This window comes from Gastrolobium bilobum, unplaced genomic scaffold, assembly GCF_033153095.1.
Source record: "Gastrolobium bilobum isolate Gb01-03AN ecotype WA unplaced genomic scaffold, APGP_CSIRO_Gbil_v1 utg8260, whole genome shotgun sequence".
In the NCBI taxonomy this organism is placed as follows: domain Eukaryota; kingdom Viridiplantae; phylum Streptophyta; class Magnoliopsida; order Fabales; family Fabaceae; genus Gastrolobium; species Gastrolobium bilobum.
The window spans coordinates 635,466-659,906 of record NW_026899532.1 but is presented as its reverse complement, the minus strand read 5'-3'; the positions used below and the strand labels follow the sequence as shown (position 1 = coordinate 659,906).

Sequence of the window (24,441 nt, the reverse complement as noted above, 5' to 3'; positions counted from 1 at the left end):
ACTAATTCAATTTATGACAAAGTTACATGTCTAAGTTAAAAAAAAAAAACGTAGGGCAAAGTAGACCAAAATATCCAACTAAATTGGATAAAGTTTATTTAATCACGAACACTCTTATCTTGTACAAGACTTTTTCTTTTCTTTTCTAATCCTTGCTAAAATGAACTAAAAAAAAAAAAGGTACGATATTATGTTTACATATCGTAAAAAATAGTGTATTTGGATTTCGGTTCGATTTCCATATGTTATCTTTGGGAAGGGTTTAAATATTTTTATCTCTGATCTGCTCTGCTCTGTATTTCAGATTAGTCTCATAGCTGGATAAAAGAGTCGAAGCTTGTGACGATACTGGAAAAAGTTAACTCGCTTCAAAGAGATAATTGGGATCAAGTAATTCAGAAAAATAAAATAAATATCAGTGTGTTTTTAGGTGCACTTTTAAATAAAATAATATTATTTCTGTATATATTTAGTGATTTTTTATATTCTCTCCTCCATAAAATTAGAAAAAGAAAAAAAATGAAAGAGAGAGAATATAAACATCATTAATTATCCACCAAAATTCATTAAAAATAACACAAAATTATAATTTTTTTGTGTGGTTAAATTGTATAACAACCCACATCCTCACTGCAAGTATTAACAAGTCAATAGTACAAAAACAGTGCATATGAGAATGTGTTACAACAAGTAATTAGCAGTCAGCGATAAAAACTCTTACTATTAAGTGATTTAATAGATATTAATGATAAGTAAATCATGGAATGAATTAATAATATGAAAAAGAAAAGTAAAAAGTTAGCTCACAAATTTACGTAAGATAACGGTGAGGATTAAGTTTATTCTTCTACTTTAGCATTTAATTACGCTGCGCTTCAAAAATAATATGTATATTTACAAAATGAATCTTTTTAAAATGAGAAATACTTTTTGAATAAATCAAACCTACCAATTTGGAGAACAAAGAGATGATTGATCTACGGAAGAAATATGCCATACCTCTCATTGGTGTCTTACTTATTCTAAAATATTTTCGGAATTACAATAATAATAAATACTTATTACATCACTTATTAAAAATGAAAAAAAAACTCATCTATTATTAATGCCATATAAAACTGATATTTTATATTAGGAATATAATATTGTGTTTATACTTTTTGATACCTATTATATCTATTTCTTTTCATAGCTGTTAAATCAGAATCTGAAAAGAAAATAAGAGTAAAAATTAATTGAAATTTTAATCTAACAATATTATAAATAAATAAATATAGTAAATGAAAAAAGAAAATAGGCACGAGGTCGTATCCTTGTATACTAACACACAAGATACCCTCGACTTATTTTGGCACTTGAAGTCGTGAAAACAAAATTAACCTCGAGATACACATATGGAAAGAAGACCATTGACTTACGTAAGACGTGAAATATCAGTTACGGGGATTCTGCCGAGCTGAGAATAATAGAATATGCTTATATCCCAGACCGACTTGCCGTTAGCTCTGCTAAAGCATTCCAAGTAAGGACAGGTGGCATAGCACAGTCCTCACTTATTATGTACGGATACGGATACTGACACGAAATACGAGATTCAACACGACATGATATGTCGACTTATTAATTTTAAAAATGGCATATTTTGACACGTTGGGACACGTTTTGATATTAAATAATATTTTTAATATATATAATATATTTTATTTAATACATATAACAGCCTATAATAAGTCATATAACCAATCGAATATTAAAATTTTATAACATAAATATAAAAAATAATAATTTTTCGTACCTTGTTACTTTTTCATGTCAAATTTCATAACAGAAAAAAATTGATTTATAAATAATTTTTTATTTTTAGTTAATAAAAAAAATTTAAGCCTAAAAAAAAAAACGTGTCGGAGAGTTGAACACATGTCTCAAAATATTGACCGCGTGTCGGAGTGTGTCGGTGTCCGACACACATTTTTTCAAAAAAAAAAAAAATCGTCAGGGTATCAGAGGTCCTCAGTGATGTGATGTGGTGTCCAGTCACAACCTATAGTGTATAGACTACAAAAATTCTCCTTTTCCTATTATTTTTGGGGTCGTTTGTATCGACTTTTGAATAAAGTCATTTTTATCACTTCCTTATTTTAAAAGTACTTTCTATAAAAGTTACAGCTATTTAGATTTTTAAAAAAATATTTGATTTTTGAAAAAAATATTTGACTTCTGACATCTTCTTTTTGTAAAAGCTAAAAATTTTAACTTCCGAAAAAAGTAAGTTTTTAACTTTTTTTATGACTTCTGCTTTTTTAAAAAGCAGACATCCAAACAAACTTTTTTCAAGAAGTTCTTTTTATTCTTAAAAAAAACAGCTTTTGAAGAAAAAAAAACTCATCCAAACACGCTCTTAACCTCGCATCATCTCGTTTTACTTCTCACACACATGCAACATGAGATAAATAGATCCCTATATATATATATATATATATATATATATATATATATGCGATTTTTAGTCGAGAATATATAGAGAGAGAGAAAAAAATTGTATTAAAAAAAATGAGAGAAAAAATAATATTTCTCCGGCAACTTGAGATAAGTTTATCTCCTGCAATCCCAAAACTACGTCGCTTTGTTTATTTATTTCCTTATATTAGTTTATTCATCTTTGAATGGTTATGATTTTCTTTTTTTTTTTCTCTTCCTTTATCACCATCGATCCATCTTTGTACGGTTATGATTTAGTAGCCGAAGATAAAATTATCTCAAGCAGCTTGTGAAACTGTAAGCCCATATATATATATGACAAAATGATTTGTAATGTGATTGCATATAAGCATTGATGCAATCACCTAAAAACTACGTCATTTTGGGTGGTATAAAGGAAGATCGCGTTCAAAATTAATTGTAGAAAATAGAAATATTATATTTATTTCTATCTTTATTTGGTTACGATTCCCCATATTTATTACTTTATATTTATTTCCACTTTTGTATGGTTGTAATTTCTCATATTTAATGCTTTCACACTATAAAATGACGTAGTTTTATATGACTGTACCAATTCTTAGGTGCAGTTACTGTACATCCGCTAAATTCTATATATATAATTATCGCTTCTCAAATTATTTGAGATAACTTTTTCTTCGCCTACTGAACTATAACCATACAAATATGGATCAATGGTGATAAAGGAAAAAAGAAAAAGAAAATCATAATCATTTAAAGGTGAATCAATTAATATAAGGAAATAAATAAACAAAATGACGTAGTTTTGATGTGGATGTGGATAAATATATCTCAAGCTGCTTGGAAAATATTTTTCTATATATATACGGGGAGGATAATTTGATACCGATGTTAAACTTTGAATTTTGACACCAACTCTAACCATTAATTTTCGTCAATTAACAGTTATAATTTTCGCTAATTAAATTAATTAATTAATTATTAATTCTCAATAAATGATAATCGTTGATTTACGAAAATCAATGGTTAAGATTTGGTATCAAATTTTTAATTTTGACACCGATGTCAAAGGATCCTATCTCATATATATATATATATATATATATATATATATATATATATATATATATATATATGAGTGTGTGTGCGTGATCAACTTATACTGATATGATAATAATAATTCTTATACTAAATTTTAACCATTGATTTTTCGTGAATCTAACGGTTATAATTTGTTGGGTCATATTTATTAATTAATTATTTAATCCCAATAAATTATAATTATTGAATTCACTAATGTAAGAGTTATTATTTCTACACTGATGTTAATTAATATTTTATATATATAAGATAAGGATTATCTTATTAATAAAAGTAACATTTTCAATTTCAATCGTTAATATTATTTATCTTTAATAATTTTAATTTATTAAATATATGAGCAATTAAATATAAGTAAATTAATAATTAAATTTTGACGTAATATTTTTTTTATGTCTACTTTGTCTACCAATTTTTAATACCATTATATCAGAATCTTAAGAGAAGAGATAAATAATAAATGTTAGTTGAAATTTGATCGGTGTTGAAAATTGATAGGTAAATTAAACATAAAAATATTCACGAAATGCAGAGCTGGAGCCAGAATAGTTGGAGTCTGAAATTTAATCATGGTGGCAGAGACTCAAATTGTTGTGCTAATTGGATGGTTTCCTTTGCTTTCAAAAGGAACCAAGATTTAGGATTATTTTCATGAGTTCCAGACGACTTATAGTTGCTGGTGGAGTTTGATAGATTAGATTTACTTTAGTTGTTTTGTTATTTTTGTTTTGGGCTGTGCCCTCCTTATCTACTAAAAAAAATATTTACGAATCATCATTCAAATTATATCACTAGCAACATAGATATGCTACATGTGAATGAATTTCGGACATATTAAAATGGGTTACTTCACTTGAAATGAGATATCTCATATTATAAACTTAGGAGTCGTTTGGTAGAGGAAAAATAATTTTTTATCCAAAAATCTCGATTTTTACATTCAGTTTAAGATAATATTCAAAAATTTAAAATTTTCAAAAATTTAATTTTTTGAGAATCTAAGAAAAAACCTTGTACCAAACACCCCTTTAAAATATGGCGGAACCCATACTTAGTAGAAAGAAAAGTGTAACAAAAAAATCGAAGCATGAGAATCATGAAAATACTTTCTACTCCATATAAGAATTTTTTTTCCCCAATTAAAATATAACATTCAGTCAAGCTTTATTTTATGCCTTGGCAATTTTTTTCATTTTTGGAAATCTCAGCTATTTATTTTCAATTTATAGAAAAGACGTAAAAACAAAAATATATGGGCAATAAAACTTTTTGCGACGTTGGTGATTGAAGGAGAGTGTGATCATGATCATTAGCTTGCAACACGTGTGTCCATCACAATTTTCTCTTTCCAAAAACAAAAGCAGGTTATGGGGGGGCCAGAAAAGAAAATGCTTCAATCATTTTCTTGTCTCCCAAACACGTTTCTTTTCTTATTGTGGGGAGAAGGTGCAGGGAAGCGAGAGAAGATACAGGGCAGGAAAAAACCAAAATATTTACTAAAAGTTTCAAATAAAAATTCAAACTTTTGAAGATTTTTGGAATCTCACAACTGTCACCTGTATTTATCCATACAGACTAGGCCCTAGATCTGATCGAGAAATGCGCTTTTGTAGAGGAGAAGGGTTTCCATGGTGAAACCATTTTGATCTTCTCGTTGTTCTGGTAAGCCATTGTGCTAGATTCTGTTTGTGGGGAGAAAGTTCTGTGCTTTGAGTAAGGTTTCTGAGAATTTTTGGAAATTTCCAAAAAATTTAAAATTTCAGGTTGTGGGAATTCAACATGGCCTAATGCAAAACTCACTAGCTCTTATATTTTTTTTTTGTTTCTTTTGGTTTTTCCAAAGCTTAAGAATCATGCAAACATGCGGTGGAAGCTGTGTTTACCTTTTTAACTATTTTCTTTCTTCTTCTGTCTGGCCAAACAACTTAACAGTTTTGATTTTCCTTTTTCAGGGAGAGAAGGAACTTGGGCAAGTTAAGATTTTTAGCTGTAATGCAGCTTTGACTTGCTGAGCTTGTTTCTGGGTTGGGCTGTTTTTCTTGCTTAAAAATTGACTTGTTTCCACTTTTAAATTTTTATAATGGTTTTTTGGGAAGGATATGTGAGTGATGAAGTGATGGGCACGTTTGCCCCTATTGTGGTTTATTGGGTATATGCTGGATTTTATCACTTGCTGCCACCTTTAGATAAGTATCGGTTGCATACTAAGAGAGATGAGGAAGAAAAGAATGTGGTCCCCTTTTCAGCAGTTGTGAGGGGTGTTTTGCTTCAGCAGCTTGTTCAGGCAATTGTTGCACTTTGCTTGGTCAGTAATTCTACGTCTGAGCTCATTTCTACTAATAATATTTGTTCACATTTGTAGTGGATAGAGTTTTTAATTGAAAATTTAATCTATTTTGTAGTTTCTACTGCTTTGCTTGTTGTTGCTCATCTGCACATTTGAAGTTTATAGCATTTTTAAAATGAAACTGTTATTCCATTTTCTACTTTCTATTACGTTGGTTTATGCTTGATTCTTGTTATTGCTTTTGTACACCAACTTTTCCTTATTTTTATCTTCATCTTTTTTGTTTTTAGGATAAGTGATTCTCCCTGTTTCTTATCCTCCTTTACTATCATAGGCTTTAGCTTAAGGCCCAAGTATGACTTGCAACAATGACATGGCATCAGTTTGGAAAGCTAAAATTTCTGCGTCAGATACAAAAAGTGTTACTTAAAATACTTTGAGCACAATTGACAGAATTAATTTATCAAACACCTTGAATACCCAAAATGAGAGCAAACTGAGTAATCTTAGGAATACTATATTAGGAAAAAAAGAGAGGAGCCCAAGTGACTCTTCTATTAGTGCAGTGCAGAGTGATTTTGATAACCTATAATATGTTTTTATGCATACGAAATGGAAAGCAGTTCAATAAAATGGAAAGAAAATTAGTGTCTTCAATATTAAAGTTATTTCTTTATCATTTTCAACAAGGATTACTGTTTTAGGTTATTTGTCATTCGTTCACACATAAAACCTTTTGAGTATGAAAGCAAAGTAGATTCATAAAATATACTTGTAAGAATTCAGCTGTTGTCATTTTCCACCATGTAACGACTAACGAGTTTGATTTATCCATCAAAAACAATAAACTTCTACTTAACTCAGGATGAACCATCTTCCGTTTGTGTGAATTTGCACTGCTTCAAATATGAACTCTATATTACGAATATTTTTGGCATGGGCTGGGTGGCACAATGTGTCTATATGTGATCTATAACATTACATGGGTAATCTATCCAGTTGCTGATATGTGTTTTGATGTTCAGTTAGACATGTTAGGTGGTATATCAACAGTGAAGGTGTTAATGGATATAAATAGTTTTTTGTTTTTAAATATACTATGCAATTTGAGTGTTGATGGTTTGAAATAATTAATCTATGTTATAGTTGATAGTTTAATAGTTTGTTTTGAACTAGGTTTGGTTTTCATTTGAGATAGTGTTTTTGGCTTTTCATTGATGAATGCACCCAGTCATGGGAATCTAGGTTCGCTCGATTCTAAATTTTAGCCTGAATTTATATTCCACTATTTTACCCCTGATAAAAGAGGAAAGATATTATTAGTAGGAAGGGAGAGAAATAACATCTGGAGGGAACATAGGAAACTCTTATGAAATGATCATATTTAAGCAGCAAGCTGAAATGGTTCAAAATCCAACCAAGCTATCCAATATCTTTGTATATTAGAAATAGAAATTCGCTTGAAACAACCTTAAATGCAATTATCACATAACAAGTATAGGGGGTAAACATTCTAAAATCTAACCGACACCATGGAACTGCAAAAACATCACACTGCCATAAAATATGGGCTTTAGACTTGTTTTGAACCTGGTCCTCAGATATTTGGTAATGAACTAGACAAAGTTTGTTGAGCTTGTATAACTCTGATGTTTTTTTTTGCTGACCATGCAGGATTCCGTGGTTGTACTCGAGTTTTATACGAAAAGAAATGTCTTCTTTTTTTAATTGAAACTAACAAATGCACATGATCTGTTGGCCAATGGGTTCTCTTGTACTTTTTTATATAACTGTTTGAATTGTAAGAAAAAAGGTTCTGTTGTATTTTGTTTGAATAATGATAGGTTACAACATATGTACACACCACATGTGAGTGAAATAAGAAAACAAATTAATCCTAATTAAGAGGGAATAAAAACTGATCCTGATCGATTCCCATAAATCAGGGATTTGACAAAATCCCTAAGATACGGAAATAATCATTCTGATTTAAGGCATCATATTTTTCAGAACCATGTCATGTAAACAGGATAGCCATCCAGTCCGGTTAATGAGGTTAATCTGTATATTAAAATTTTAAATGAACCCTAAGAATTTCTCTAGCTATAATTCAGACCCCTGAAGTTTTGTCTCCTGTACAAAGTATGTTAAGTAATTTTTCTTTTGCAGATCTATATTTAAAAGTGGCATCACCTAGTAGGGTAAAGTCTTGGTTGTTGTTGTAGATCTATATTTTGTGTCAGTTGAGCTGATAGTTTTTCATTTTGATGTTGGTTGTCTAGTACTTCAGCCTTTTCTATTTGGTTTGGCAAACTGATGAACCTACAACGGAAGTTAGGGAATTGAAAATCTTTGTATACAGGAACAATGATATTAATAGACCTGGCTAATGCTTGTCAAGTTATTAACTATTTATCTTGCATATTGAATTGAACTCTTTGAAGTTTTCAGACACTACAAGGAAATTACAGTTTCATATCATAATGAATGCATGGAGAGAGAAATTACAATTGTCATGTTAGAAATCAAAGAATTTTCTGTAGTTTTTGAATGACTTATATGCTTACTACGATTCTGCAGTTGACGACAACGGCAAATGCATCTGGGGTTACAGTGCAGCCTTCTATTCAAATGCAAGTTTTGCAGATCCTTATTGCCATGTTTGTGATGGATACATGGCAGTACTTTGTGCATAGATACATGCATCAGAACAAGTTTTTATACCGTCATATCCACTCCCAGCATCATAGACTGGTTGTTCCATATGCAATAGGAGCCCTTTACAATCACCCCATTGAGGGGCTTCTACTTGACACTGTTGGTGGGGCCATCTCATTTCTTTTCTCAGGGATGACTTCAAGAACAGCCGTTGTATTCTTCTGCTTTGCTGTTGTGAAAACTGTTGATGATCACTGTGGATTGTGGTTGCCTGGCAATATCTTCCATTTATTTTTCCATAATAACACAGCTTATCATGACATTCATCATCAACTACAAGGCCTCAAATACAATTATTCTCAGCCATTCTTTCCCATTTGGGATAAGCTCCTTGGGACATACATGCCTTTCCATCTTGTTAAAAGACCTGCAGGGGGTTTTGAAGCAAGGATAGCAAAGGACTAGTTACCCTCTAATTGTAGCATAACTATGAGGTGGTTCATTGTCATGTACTTAAAAACATTTTTGAAGGTGTAAGTTGCTATAAGAGTGCCAAGTTTTTAAGCTACGGAATTTGTTATTTTTACTTCTGTCTGGTTTTAACTTGTATTATATTAGTTCGAGTGCGGAATACATTATCCATTTATTAGAAAATTTTTGTCCTGATGCTACACCATTGGCATATAGGCCCTTCTATTAAGGATTAATGCAATATTTGTGAATTTATTTATTTATTTATTCATATTGCCAAGAGAGATAATATTTTCACTTACATAAATGGGGCATTCCTATATTTATTATTATTATTGGTTCAAGTGACATGAAATTTGCTTTTCTTGATTAACTTTCTAGTTTGAGATCCATAAATGAAAAAATTTAGTTGGATTAAATTAATTAATGGGTGCCGATTGCATGATTAAAACTGACTGTTTGAATCCTAAAATTGAAAGTTCAATTTTTGGAGCTGGGTTATATTGTAAGGGGATTGTTATCCTTCCCATATTATTTTTATTACCATTACATTGTATTTAAATCAACGATAATAAAAAAAGTATTAAGAGTTAGAAGATTAAATAGGTAATAACTAATAAGTAATGTATATATTAAAAGAAATTATATTGTCTTAGAGGTAGGATTATTTCTTCTTTAAGAGGTTAGTTTGGTGTGAGGTAAGCATTAAGCGAAAAATTCATTGTTTTCTCTATATTAAGCTGATAATTGTTATTGGTTCCTTCATTCTCTTTAAATAATTTAGACGGTAATAAATAATATTTAGATAAATTTTAAAAAAAAAGCTGCAATAAATAAAGAGTTTAATATTTATTATGTTGTAATATTGAGAAAAATAAATATCATGTTATAAAAAAATTTTAATCTTATCTCATCAAATGTGAGACTTGCTGATTTAAAAAAAATAAACACTTTTTTTAAAAAATGACACATTTTTTTATGATATGTATAGGAAAGATTTATTTTATAAAAACAAATTTCTATAACTTTACAGAAAATAAATTTTATTTTTTTACACACTTAAAAATATATAAAATATATTAATTTATGAGAAAAGAGATAACAAAACGGCGGGCCCCACATTGTAATAATATAATAAAAAAATCTGGCACTGTGATCGATGAATGAGTGACGTAAGGAGAGAGTTCTCGAACTCTTTTTCCCTTAAATGTATCACTTTATTACTTTTATTTGAAAAATAAAAAAATTAATATCTGATGCATTTTATGGATAGACGCTATAAAGGAGTAAGGCATTTCCATAACAAGAACAATAACCAAAACTTTCTGATCGCCCAGATTACTGAACTCACTCCACTTTTACCCCCATTTTCCCGAGAAAATTCTAAGATGAGGTGCGTTTTTCTCTACTGTTTGGTTCCCGAGAAAGTGTAGGAACACACAATAAGACTATCTACTGCGTTTCGTTTCGTTGATATTATCCTTTTGTGTGTGTGTGTGTGTGTGTGTGTTTAGATAGGGAATTTGGATGAATTCCATAGCTTTATTTTAATAAATTAGTTAGGGTTTTAGCGTTTAGCTTGAGAAATCTTAGACTCTGTTTGGAGTCTCGGTTCTCTGGTTGCTTACAACATTTAATTATTGATATTCGTTCCTTTTGTTTATGGGCTTCATCGGTCGATCGTAGGGTTTAGGTTGCTTGCACATGCTCTGTGCTCTGTGCTCTAATTTTATCAGTAAACCAGGATCACTAAGTTGTTTGTTGCTTTTTGCTCCCCCCAAACAGAGGATAAAAGGTAACTCTGACTGGATGATTGGTAATATAGTCGATGGAAATTTCTGATATATATATATATATATATATATATATATATATATATATATATATATATATATATATATATATATATAGAGAGAGAGAGAGAGAGAGAGAGAGAGAGAGAGAAGAACATTAGATTGATGCTAATTTTAGAGGTAAGCTACTGTTTAGCATGGATGAGAAAGTTAACAGTTTTCGTTAGATATGAGCTGGAAGCTCAAAAGAAATTGATGTCGTTCATAGTGATGCTCTTAAAATCAAGGTCAAATTGATGTCAAATAAGAAATTTGAGGGGAAAAATCAAAACAAAATTGTGTTTCAGAATAGAATCTCTTCTATGCTCAAGTTTGATGGACCTAAGTGTATTCCAATCCGGTGGTTTTTCAAGTATATTTGAATTAATTTATTCCAATAAATTACATCGTAGCAGGTCAGTATGAATTTTTTTTTTCTCCTTTCTTTTTTTGTACTTTTCTTTGAATTTTATTTAATTTGTTGTTCAATGAGTTATTCTTGAGGTTTATAGTACTCCATTGCAGCAAAGGTTAGATATTTTTAAATCCATGATTTAGGTCAGTATGTTTTTGCTCTTAAAAATTCCATGAAGTTCAAAATGTCAGCTTCCAAATTTTGTGATTGCTTTGAAATTTTTTGGTAATCAGTATTAATGCAGTATTGTATGGTTGTGGAGTTGGCATTTCAGATATGCATAAAGATTGGGCAGCTTTGCTGCATATTTTATTTTTCTTGTGCTCTACCGTAATTTTGTTTTTCTGTTTAGGAAGATTTGTATTTCTCTACTTTCCCTGCTTTTGTAATAAATTCTTTTACTATAAAAATTTAGATAAATGTTTGTTACTGTGTGATGTTTTGGTTTAGCATGCTGTCATTATGGCCTCGTGACTTGATACTTGGAAGTTGTTGTGTGAAAAGCAGTCATGCTGCGTTCTTGTGTCAGTTGGTGATATTATATTGAGCAAGATTTTTAGTATTCTAGATCCCTGAATTCCTTTGAATTTTAAAATGTAGCCGCCATCCTCCTGTCAAATGGGCCCAGAGGTCTGATGAGCTGTACATAACTGTTGAGTTGCCTGATGCTCAGGACCTGAAGGTTGTACTGGAGCCTGAAGGAAAGTTTTACTTCTCTGCAACTGCTGGTGCAGAAAAGATTCCGTATGAAGTTAACATTGACCTGTTTGACAAGGTTGATGTAAACGTAAGGGCTGCCATTCTCATAATGATTTCTGTTAATTTTATCTTTTCCTCAATTATCTTATAATTTGTGTGTTGGTCTTTCTTCTCAGAATAGCAAAGCTAGTGTTGGTGCAAGAAATATCTTCTACTTAGTTAAAAAGACTGAGAACAAATGGTGGGACAGACTGTTAAAGCAGGGAGGAAAACCTCCAGTCTTTTTGAAAGTAGATTGGGACAAGTGGGTTGATGAAGATGAGGAGCAAGAAGATAATAAACGTTAGTGGTTCTACTAATATTTCTCAGAATATGAGGTCTTAATTTTGCATCAGTTGTCTCATTTGCATATTGTTTTTCAGCTGCAACTGATACGGACTTTGGGGACTTCGATTTTTCTGTAAGTAGCAAAACTCAATATATTTTAATACTTTGCTTATATTTTTGGTTTGATGAGCACTTGACACATTTATTCCTTTTTTATCCAGAAGATGAATATGGGCGGGGGTGAGGGACTGGATGATGACATGGCAGATGATGGTGATGGTAAGAGTATCGAACTGTTGTCTGTTATTTTATTTATGTAACGCAGCATGATTAAATTTTCTTCTTGTGTTGTGATATAAATTCTTTATGTACTTAAATTTATATATTTTTAGTTGCGTGTGACTGGAGTTTGTTGGTCTTTTGTTCAGATGATGAGAATGACACAGAAGACCAGGTCACAGGAGAAGCATCAGCTGATAATGAACCCGACACAAAAGACACTGTAGTGGGCAATCCTAGTGTTGCCTCAGATACTAAGGCTTAAAAAGCTTGGAATCGTGAACCTTGTCATAGCTTTCTCTGTAAGGACAAGTATTTCTAAGCTTGCTTACCAAGAAGCCTTACGGGTTCTTGTGATTTTAGGTTGCTAACATGTTAACTTCTTCGACCTTGGATTTCTAGCAAGAGAAGCCAGGCATATAGGAGCTGGCCTTATGTGATATTATTAGAAAGTTAATATGTATCTTTGTTTGGGTTAGGGTACTAAGCCTGTGAAAAACATTTTTGGATGAAGTGGCATTGACAAACGACACAAACCTCACTTAATACAAACTTTGTGATTTTAAACATAGAAAATGAAATGGAATTTGTCCTTGATGTCACAGCATTCCATGCTTCTGTTTTCTCTTACAGGAGACATAAAATAAAACTATACGTTGATTGCCACACAATCTGCCATCCATGAGCCAAAAACAACAACTCGATGCGATGAGACAGTTGTTTTTTTTGTTTTGTTTTTTATGCTTATAAAGGAGAGCTAAAATGAAGATCGCTTATAGCGCAGGCATAGTTGCCTGATCGTGATTTTAATATTATTTTACTCTAATTTAGATTTTGCAGTTGGTTTCAGTTTGGTTTCAATTTATTTGATTGTTTGGAAGTTTTGCATATCTACCGATTTTAACTCGTGCGTTATTTTATTTTTTGGTTAATAATATTGGAGGAAAGTTATATTTATAATTTATTCTTGCATATAATTTTTTACATTTTTTTTTTTTTTTTTTATCTTAGATCAAAATCAAATCATCGTGTGAATTGTAAGCTGTAATTATAATTTCTCACATAAAACTGAAAAAAAAATCCACAACGTAATGGCACGGGAAATTTGAAAAATCATTCCCCAAAGCCTGCCTCTTACCGTCAAAGTACTAAAGTAGTGTTTGGTTGAGGAGAAATTTTTTGAATACTAGGGAAATGTAATTGATAGGGAAATGGTTAGAAAGTTTGGTAGGAAAGTGAAAAAAAAGTTGTTTGGTTGGATGAAATTTTACTGGGAAAATTGATTTAAATTTCCGAATTTCATGTTTGGTTGAGAGTAAGATAAAGATGGGGAAATAGGTTGAAATTACGAAATTAACCCTTTTATTTTTTTGAATGTGATGAACCCTTCCCAAAAATATTCGTAGTCTATCGTTGGACATCTCTTCTACCAACGTCAATATTTTCCATATCTCTGTATTTTCCATCTCTTCAAGCTCTGAACTTTCGGTTCAAGCTCTGAACTGCCCCATAAGCTAATGGAATCTCACCAAGCATACAGCACAGCAAGCTTGATTTTCCAGACCTCACTGATCCACAAACTGCTACCTTCCGACCATTTTTTATCATTAACTTTTATGTAATTCGAATTGTTGGTTTCTTGTGGGCTTGATTATTTGTTTCCCATGAATATTCGCCTGGCTTGATTTCAATAGCAATTACTGAGTTTTTTAAAGCATGCGTATTCATGAATTGGTTTTGATCCTCTTCCTCTTACTGACGTGCGGTTAAGATGGGAGGGGTAAGCTTGTCATGCATTTTTCACCATTTTTCAGTTATCAGCTTTCCATGGACAATACCACCTTCACAAAAGGCTTTTTAAACACTGTTCAAATTCAGATTTCATTTGATATCATGAATTGCTAGACAAACATTTTTGATGGGCAACAGACACCAAATCCATCTACCAAACATGGAGAAGGAAGAAACCCATTCTCACTTTGCCAGGAAAATATTGAAAAGTCTCCGACCAAACACTACCTAAAAGAAATCAGCTGCCAAGAAGTTAAAACAATGAGTGCGAAAAAACTCTCACTGCCACGCATACAATAGGCGCATCAGCTCTCAGGCATTCTCAGAGGCATTAGTTTTGGGATTCCACTGTTCTGTTGAATTAACATTCCAGTATCAACAACAAACATAATACTATCCAGTATCCACTACAGAACAATAGGGTTTACATTCGAACAACAAACGGAACTAGCTCTGCGAAACGAAGGTCATCCCAACTACCTATCTCAAATACAGTGAAACAATTACCAGTCAATAAGCTAAAACATTTGAAGAGAACATAGTAAAATCCTCTCTGCCACACCATGTAATGGCATATTAGCTCTCAGGCATTCTCATCTGCGCCACTTCAGCCGGTGGTCTTAGTGTGCAAACCATTTCTCTTGTTTTCCCAAAGTATACCTGTAACATGCATTTACACACACATGATTGACAAGATAAGCACATTTCCTTCTAGTTTGAAATGTCATAGCCACGAAGGAACCAAATATTCAATCACAACCCTCTCCCAACCAAAGAACAAAAGCAATAGTAAAGAAAGCGATCTTCAATATTACAAATTTGCAGTTGAAGCTTGAATCATATAATCAAGAAGTACCTGATCTAGTGAGTTCCTCAGCTTACTTTCCATTTCTTCAATCATCCTTCCCATGTTACAAAGATGTCCATCAGCAACTGACAGCTTCATACTCATCTAAAACATAAGGAAACACTACTTAAGGATTAAAAAAAAAAAAAAAAAAACCAAAAAATGGTTGACTCATGCAAAAGGCAAGAAGGCATATCATACATAATACATAATATTCATAAATTTAGCAGCATCCTGTCATTAATTCACCATTAACCATCTGTAATAAGCGTTCTGATTTGTCATTACTCATTGGTCAGTATGTTCCCTGCCTGTGCTTTCCAGTACTTTTTAAAGTGTCAACAAAGATTTCATTGCCCAAATGATGGATGCCTATTGCACCTCAGACTAACTTCATGGTAATCAATTTACATCTAACACTAATATTTTTTCTCTTTTCTCAATAATATAACATCCTCAATCAATGTTCCCACTACTAATATCAACAGTATAGACACATATCTGCCAAATATAATTTCACTTGATCAATTGATGGAGAACAAATTTCAATTCTAATTAGATTTTTACATTGATAATGAATTACGACTACTGGGGAAAATACTTCTTGCAAGACTATAAAAACACATCCTATTTAGAGTCAAGACATATTTGCATTGATTGACAAAACAAGTTTTCAGCAAGTTTCTCTTTACCACTTCGTCTTCTGTATGAATGGTACATTAGACTTAGGTTTTCCTTCAGAATCTCACCTCTTCAATAATTCAATTCATGCTCGTAGATTCTACAGTTGTGATGTTCAAAACATCTTCAATTATTGTAATTTGTCACCGATTTTATTAAGATGTTGGCATCTTTTCATTCACAAGCTTATTTCGAAGTTACATTTATTGTCCTGTTAGCTAAAAGTTAAAACATGCGATGCTCAATGTGCTGACATGCTAAAAAGCACTATCTAGATATAATGTAGGTTCTTACAGCCAAAAAACTACAGTGTGAATAAAGTTAGCTCTTGCCAGTAAATACTGGTGACTGCTTAAACAGCTAAAATAAAACACTGCACACTTTGACAAAGTTAAGAACTTGCCTGAAAATCTCGAATGCCAGGAATCTTAATTAATACTTAGCACATAATGAAGTTATAAATAGTACGGAGTATTTAAGAAAGTGCTTAGAAAGCATATGCATAACCTGTTATCTGGAATTTATTAAACATCTTTCCTTGACTAAGATACAAAATTTTCATGCTTATAGCCACTTTAATGTTGAAGGGCAGCTAGTGCAGAGGCACTTATTGCATGAATGACCATCCTAATATACCCCTTGTTATAGTTATACACCTGATGGGTTTGAAAAGTAACAGAATTATGCAATCTACATTTCTTTGTCAAATAACAATCATATAATTCAGCAAACAATAAAGGTGCGTTGTTCATGATGAGGCTTCTCAAGAAAGAAAGAAAATAAAACTTAGCATGCAATTGCTGACTAAACAATTTAATTGTCAACATGAAAGTACCTGACGTCTAATTGATCCAGACAAACTGAAAGTTCCCGATGACTCATTATTTGTAGTCAAAGTAAGCATAACTGTACTGGTTAAGCGATAACTGGTGTTTTCTTCTTCCTCCGGTCCCACCTAAATTTACATAATAAAAGAGCATGACTAAGAATTACCGAAATAGACTTGCAAGAAAAATGTAGGAAATTAGGATTTTTGAATTTTTGAATTTGTTGAGTCATGATAGGATAGGATTGCTGAGTCATGATAGGATAAGTCTGACGACTCATTGCTGAGTCATTCTTATCTATTTTTTTTTTTCATTTTTTCACTTGTATAAATACCTCCTATTAGTGCAAATCAATTGTATCAATACAAATACTCTTTTTTACATCTTTCATTATGGTATCAAGAGCGGGTTCGTTCCATCCCTAGATCAGCCATCTTCAAGGCTGGTAACACTGTTCCCATACCATAAAACACTATCCATTTTTTTTTGTTTCCAGTTCTGTCCCAGCCAAACACCGCTGGAAAAACTGTGCATCGCCGGAATCACTGTTCATCAAATTTGTTTTATCCTCTCTCTTCATTCATGGCTTCTTCGGATCGTTCTTCCGCTTCCCCATCTGCCCTCAATAGTTAGTCCTCTGGAGATAACTTAGCCATGCAGATCACTAGTCACTGGTTGAACAGTAAGAATTTCCTGCAATGGTTTGAATCTGTTAAGTTGGTCATCCCAGCAAAGGGTAAGATGGGTTATCTCGATGGGAAGATTAAAAAACCTGCCGAGGATGCTCCTGATTATGAAAATTGGGAGATTAATAACTCTTTGGTAATGGCGTGGCTGACCAATTCCGTAGAACCCCAGATCAGCTGAACCTATTTGTTTCTCGATACTGCCAAGGAGATTTGGGATTCTGTTCAACAAAATTATTCTGATATGGAAAATACCTCTCAAGTCTTTGAATTAAAAAGTAAGTTAAAGGACTTGCGTCAAGGAGATATGACCATTGCTGAATATTTCACCGTATTAACAAATTTGTGGCAGGAACTGGATCTTAATTATGCATCCGACCTTAAAAGATTGGAAGCTAATGCCCAGTTTAAAAAACACTTGGAGAAGGAAAGACTTTATGAATTTCTTGCTGGCATCAACAACGATCTTGATGAGGTTCGTGGTTGAATATTGGGTTAGCGACTGTTAATAATACAATGAAATATGTAAAGTTGTTTGGTTGTATAGTATTTGTCCATATTCTCTCTCATCAACGGTCCAAGCTTGATCCTAAGCTTCTCCGGTGTGTCTTCATTAGTTATTCCCCTACTCAACGTGGCTATAAATGCTATTCACCCTCTCTTCGTAAGGTCTTTGTCTCTATGGATGTCACATTTTCTGAGACTCAACCTTTCTTTCCTCTAACTTCCCTTGGGGGGGGGGGGGGAGTCTTTAGGAGCAGATGAAGATCAGTCATGAGAACCTACTGATTCCACAGTATTACCTCTACTATTGGAAACAGGGAGAGCTACAAAACCCTCACCATCAGAGATGGAGGAGCCTCCTTAAAGTGGGGACAAGTTTATAGCAGGCGAAAACCTCCTCAAAGTGTGAATAACCCAGAGCCTCTATACTACCAAGATTCTGAACCAAGTTTTAGTTACAACACCCTAACACTTAAGTGCCATGACAAAAATGATCTACACTTGCCCATTGCTCTCAGAAAAGGTACTTGATCTTATACTACTCATTCTATTTCTAATCATATTTCATATGTAAAGTTGTCCCTAAAGTTCTGTGCTTTCAATACTATGTTGGACAATACAAAGATACCGAGAAATATACATGAGGCTCTCAATGATCCAAAATGGAAGGATGCTGTCTTTGAAGAAATGAATACTCTAGAAAGAAATGGAACTTGGGAGACAGTGACCCTACCAAAGGAAAAACAGGCAGTAGGATGAAAATAAGTGTTTACAATAAAATTCAATACAGATAATAGCATTAACAGATACAAGGCAAGATTAGTTTCGAAGGGTTTCACCTAGACTCATGGGATAGATTACCATGAGACTTTTGCTCTAATTGCTAAGGTCAATACCATCCAAGTTCTCTTATCACTTGCTGCCAACCTAGATTGGCCTCTGCAAAAGCTAGATGTGAAAAATACATTCCTAAATGGTGATTTACATGAAGAGGTTTATATGGATCCTCCATCTGGCTTTAAAAAAGGAGATGGATCAGTGTGTAAATTAAAAAAGGCTCTCTATGGGTTGAAACAGTCTCCTAGAGAATGGTTCGACAAATTCACACAAGCTGTCAAAGGAAGAGGCTTCATTCAAGCACAGACTGATCATCTCTCTTCCAAAAACACTCTAAGGATGGCAAAATTGCTATTCTTATTGTGTACATGGATGATATAGTTCTTACAGTAACGATAACGAGGAATTTAACTCCTTTAAGGAGTATCTAGCAACTTAGTCTGAACTAAAGGACTTTGGAACTCTTAAATATTTGATATGGAAGTTGCTAAGAGCAAAGTAGGCATCACTCTCACACAAAAGAAGTATGTTCTAAATCTTTTGCTCGAAACAAGAATGTTAGGATGTAAGCCTGCTGAGACACCTGTGGAACCTAACACCAAGTTAGGTATTGAAGATGGAAAACAAGGTGGATAACGAGCAATATCTGAGATTGGTAGACAACCTAATTTACTTATCCCACACGCGACCTGACATTGCCTTTGTCATAAGTATGATTAGTCAATTCATGCATTCACCCAAGGAGAAACATCTAAGTACAGTTTATAGGGTGCTTAGATACTATGTAGCACCGATACGACACGCGACACGTGACACGACATGATACTCCGACACGTCAATCCTAAAAAAATATGGATTTCGACACGTTGGGACACATTTTAATTTTAAATAATATTTTTAATTTATATAGTGTATATTTCATTAAATATTCAATAATTTAACAAAAAAAATGAAACTAAATTAATAATACCATCAACACGTTATAAAGGTGGAAGCTTTAATAAAAAAACAGTAACTGGGATGCGAGAGGGAGATAATATCAGAGAGAGAGAGAGATCAGAGAGAAGGAGACACGGCAAGAATGTAACAGGAATGACAACAATGGTGCTAAGATGATCTCTTATCTACTTAAGGGGAAAAAAGACAAAAAATATATGATATAATCAGGTGGAAGCTTTATTAATATATTTTAATTTTTTTAAAAAAATATAAATTTTTTGCGAAAATGCCATTTGACCGTGTCGGAACGTGTCGGACACAGTAAAATTCGCCTGTCGAAATGGTCAACGTGTCGAGAATGTTGACCGCGTGTCGGAACGTGTTGGACACGACACTCCCTGTTTTTTGGAGTTTCCCTGCTTCCTTGCTTAGATACCTCAAGAACACTCCAGGCAGAGGATTATTCTTTGGAAAGGGGTATAACAGGACATTTGAAATCTACACTGATGCAGATTGGGCAGGTTCATTAGTGGACAAGAGATCTACCTCAGGCTATTGCACCTATGTGTGGGGAAATCTCGTAAATGGAGAAGCAAAAAACATACAGTGGTCACAAGAAGTAATGCTGAAGCAGAATTTCGAGCTTTAACCTATGGAGTCTGCGAGGGAATCTGGTTGAGAAGACTTCTTGAAGAGTTGAAGATCTTATATTCCTTACCAATAAGATTATATTGTGACAACAAGGTAGCTATCAGCATCGCTCAAAATCCAGTTCACTATGATCAAACAAAGCATGTGGAAGTTGATCGCCACTTCATCAAAGAAAAATTAGATGATAGAACATAGAAGTGTGTGCATGATGTATATTCCTACCGAAGCAGACTGTAGATATCCTCACTAAGGGCCTACATCAGCCAGCCTTTGAAGACCTGATTGGCAAGTTGGGAATGATCAACATTTACCTCCCAACTTGAAGGGGAGTGTAGGAAATTAGGATTTTTAAAATTTTGAATTTGTTGAGTCATGATAGGATAGGATTGCTGAGTCATGATAGGATAAGTTTGACGACTCATTGCTAAGTCATTCTTATCTATTTTTTTCATTTTTTCACTTGTATAAATACCTCCTATTAGTGTAAATCAATTGTATCAATACAAAAACTCTTTTTTAAATCTTTCAATAAAAAGAAACTGAAAAATTAGAACTAAAGAGAGATGTTTCAGTTTTTCAATGGATTAAAAGAAATTATGCAGCTGTATTTATCACTGCTTAGTATTCAACACAAACACACTTTACCTCTATAACATGTATAGCATCCCATGCTCCTTCCTCTAGATATCCTCGTCGACCTTGCCCTGTCTTTGAACCATCTTTAAGCATGGAATTGGAAACAATATCATATCAGAAAAAGGTCAAAAGGATGAGAAGCGTTTTCCATTAGAGTATCCTCAAATAACAGGCTCACCTTTCTTTATTAAAAAGCAGGCTACGAAACCTTCATTCTCATCTTCCCACATGTAAACTGATGAAATGCCACCTTCATAATATCTATGACATTATCCATTAATGGTGCATATTGTATTAAAACAAAATACCTAAATTAATTATATTGAAATAGATAGTAACAAGAAAACAGAGGATAATCCATCTGCAATTGATTTCTTTGATGTCAAACAGAACTTAGGTGATAAGTTACTAGGCAGAAAGGTTTCTTAATAAGACATCTAAAATGGAAAATAAGCTCAAAAGATGAGGTAAGTAAGGGACCTCACTGGTCAAGATAAATTGCAAATATGTCATTTGCTTCAATTTCAAGCTTCCTCAACTCTAAAGAAGGGAGGGAGCCATCTTCTAACGGTGGATGGTATTTATTTGACCAAGGTGATCTGCAAGAGATACAGCACAAGAATAAGTTTAACATTATCCTTCCCAGAATACTAAACACGTTAGGAGGGTAAGAAATAAATTAACCTACTTAGCAATAAATATTTATAATGGTCTCCATTTCAAGATCCAGTTTTTCATAAAATATACTGTCATTTTTACAATACGCTGCCATATTCATCAAAATACCAACAAATACATTAAACTTTATTTCTTAGATTAAGAAACATAGAATTAAATTAACCATATATTTTGTGGTCGAAAAATATTTATTTTTCATTTTCCCTCTCAGATTTTTTCATGCTTCCTCCCAGACATTAATTACCTTGTATATAAATAAACATGAATACCCCCTTTTTTTAATTAAAAATTATGTCAGTGATTTAAATTTCAATGCTATACCAAACATGGTTTCAGGTTTTATTAGATGTTATATTCATTCTGTATGTGCCACTCAGTGATAATTCCATTCAAAAAATTGGCATATACTTCATAAAGGGTCATGTCTTATTTTGCTTCAAGAAAATGAAAGTTACTTGATTAAGATAGACATTAAAAAAAAAAAAAAAACTATTGAAATATGCTTGAAAATAAAGACTTAAAAACTAAGCATATTATCACCACCATAAAGAGATAATGAACCTGTAAGAGTCAGCATCTCTGTTATATTCACACAATATGAACTCCTTCCCACAATCCACATCGCACAAAACCTGTTTTGTCAGCCAAAATTTTATAATAATTAAAAGTTAAGTTCTGAAAGCAAATAGTCGCAGAGCACTAACGTCCCGTCTCCTCTCTCTCTCTCTCTCTCTCTCTCTCTCTCTAACACACACACACACACACACACACACACACGCATAGACATTAACATTAACCCCATTTTAAAAAGGCAATATTGCTTTAGACCCATTTCTGTTTTTTTTTTCTTCTTCTTCACCACATTTCATTCCGTAAATTGATGAAATTCCCACCAAGTTGTACTCCAAAAAATAAATAAAAAAAAAGCCTCAACCCCATTTTCTGTCTTTTTCTCCCCCAATTTCTCAGCAGCCAAACAGGTTAAAACGAACCGTAACCAATGCAATTGAAAAGAGGAACCGAAAAAACCGAAAAATCTAGAGAGGGAGAGAGAGACCTGTAGGGGCTGATCGACTTGAGAAAGGAGATCGGAAGAGTGGTGAGGCATAAGGCTTAGAAGCGCAGAGAGAGCTGCGTCTGTGTGCTTCGGCGGAATCCTCCGCATCAGTCCCATCGCAGCTTCCATCTCTCTCTCTTTTCCTTTCAAAATGCACAGCACACACAAACTGTCGCGAGATTTTTGCTTCGCTTTGGTGTCGTTTTTCTATCCGAGTTTCCCTCCACCTTCTCTCTCTCTCTTACGAGTCAAATAATAAAAATTTAAATTTGGCATTTTTGTCTAGATAAATAGCAGCATAAATTATTTTCAAATTTGATTATAACATTTTTTTTAATTATTGGGTTTTACTTGCTTAGCTATTATTAAAACTTAAAAAGAGTAACAATACCACGTTAGATAACTGAAAGTATATAAATAGGCTGGACTTTCATTTAAATAGATCAGATTTGAGCAAAAAAAATATTGGGTTAACCTGTATAGGTTCTAAATTAAAAGTATGCCTTAATCTATATTTAAAAAATAAAAGCTTTAATCTAAGCCTGTTAACTTGTTTAAGTCTATTAAACATTCAATAATTAAAAGAAGGGTTCGCTTTTTCTGTAGTTACTGCAGATAAGTTGTCTGCAGTAAGCCAATACGACGTCGTTTTGGGACGGAAATCATGGTGTTTTTGTAATTTTAATTTATTTTAGGGTTATAATAGTCTTTATATTTATAATATTTTAAGATTTCAATACCAAAACGACGTCGTTTTGAAAATAAATGCAGATAACTTCTCTGCATTAACTGCGGAAACATTTTTCCCTTAAAAGAATTACTAAAATAATATTACTTTATTATTTAAAATTATTAAAATAATAATTTTATTTATTTTATTTAAAATAAATAATATGAAATAAGCTGACCTGTAGGCTTATAGGTCCGACATGTATAAAAAAACCTATGACCTATTTTCTAAATAGGTTTATTTAAAAACCTAGACCTGTTCTATTTTATTATTTGTAAGAGGTCAAATCTGACCTAATATAGACTAGGTAATAGGTCCCTGTAAGCCAACTTAGTCCAATTATCCCCCTAACTGAAAGTCATAGACTTAAAGAAAACTTATTATAAAATATGTATCATTATAGGTTCTAGATACCAACATATAAAGTAGGGGAATGATCTGTTTACAAACTTTTTTTTATAAATTTTTGCAAATTACACTATGTACCTCCGGAGAACATAGTGTAACCTAATGTTCTTCCAGGATAACATAGTATAGTTTGTAAGAGTTTATAAATATAACTCTAATGTTACTCTAGATCCCAAAATATAAACATTTGTGTGGACGTGGGTTCCACTAATCAATCATTCTTGAAATTAATATATTTCAGTTTGGAAAAATTGAATTAGGTGACCATGCCTATCCCATACACATATGATAACGAGCATAGGGCCATTATTAACCCACCATCATAGAAAATAAAGGTAAGAGTTTCTTTGGGTTGTTTAACTTTTTCCCCACATGGTGATTGCCGGGTTTGGAGGAGTTTGTTTGAAGGCACCCGAGATTGAAGACACGGACAAGCAAGCTATTTGGAGGTAGCTTTTGTCTGCTTAACCAGCAAGTTTCAAGTTCCATATTAGATTGACATGTTTTTCTTCAACTGAAAATTATGTAAATTTTGCTATTTTAATATTTGGTCACATAAACAGTGAAAGTTAGTCTTTTTTTAAAGACACAAAAACAGATTTTAAAAAAGTACTACAACAAATAGAATTTGATCTAGCGT

At 32.7% G+C, this 24,441-nt stretch overlaps 3 protein-coding genes across 3 annotated transcripts; 2 read left to right on the top strand and 1 right to left on the bottom strand.

Annotated features, from left to right (window-relative positions):
- Window positions 1-4,992: 4,992 nt before the first annotated feature.
- Window positions 4,993-9,129, top strand: LOC133291026 (very-long-chain aldehyde decarbonylase GL1-9-like). The gene is made up of 3 exons (XM_061489201.1): window positions 4,993-5,223; window positions 5,514-5,866; window positions 8,429-9,129. Exons 2-3 carry the CDS (start codon window positions 5,642-5,644, stop codon window positions 8,969-8,971), a joined length of 768 nt encoding a protein of 255 aa, XP_061345185.1. The 5' UTR covers window positions 4,993-5,223; window positions 5,514-5,641; the 3' UTR covers window positions 8,972-9,129.
- A 1,081-nt stretch (window positions 9,130-10,210) lies between these two features.
- LOC133291016 (co-chaperone protein p23-1-like) lies at window positions 10,211-13,125 on the top strand. Its single transcript, XM_061489188.1, has 6 exons — window positions 10,211-10,370; window positions 11,825-12,011; window positions 12,100-12,265; window positions 12,346-12,383; window positions 12,472-12,529; window positions 12,679-13,125. The coding sequence occupies exons 1-6, from the start codon at window positions 10,234-10,236 to the stop codon at window positions 12,792-12,794; spliced, it is 702 nt and encodes a 233-aa protein (XP_061345172.1). The 5' UTR covers window positions 10,211-10,233; the 3' UTR covers window positions 12,795-13,125.
- Window positions 13,126-14,604: 1,479 nt separating this feature from the next.
- On the bottom strand, window positions 14,605-22,837 carry LOC133291027 (probable F-actin-capping protein subunit beta). The gene is made up of 8 exons (XM_061489202.1): window positions 22,664-22,837; window positions 22,168-22,238; window positions 21,414-21,527; window positions 21,107-21,189; window positions 20,938-21,011; window positions 16,684-16,803; window positions 15,177-15,272; window positions 14,605-14,980 (listed from the first exon to the last, which is right to left on the bottom strand). The coding sequence occupies exons 1-8, from the start codon at window positions 22,790-22,792 to the stop codon at window positions 14,897-14,899; spliced, it is 771 nt and encodes a 256-aa protein (XP_061345186.1). The 5' UTR covers window positions 22,793-22,837; the 3' UTR covers window positions 14,605-14,896.
- Between the last annotated feature and the right edge of the window lie 1,604 nt (window positions 22,838-24,441).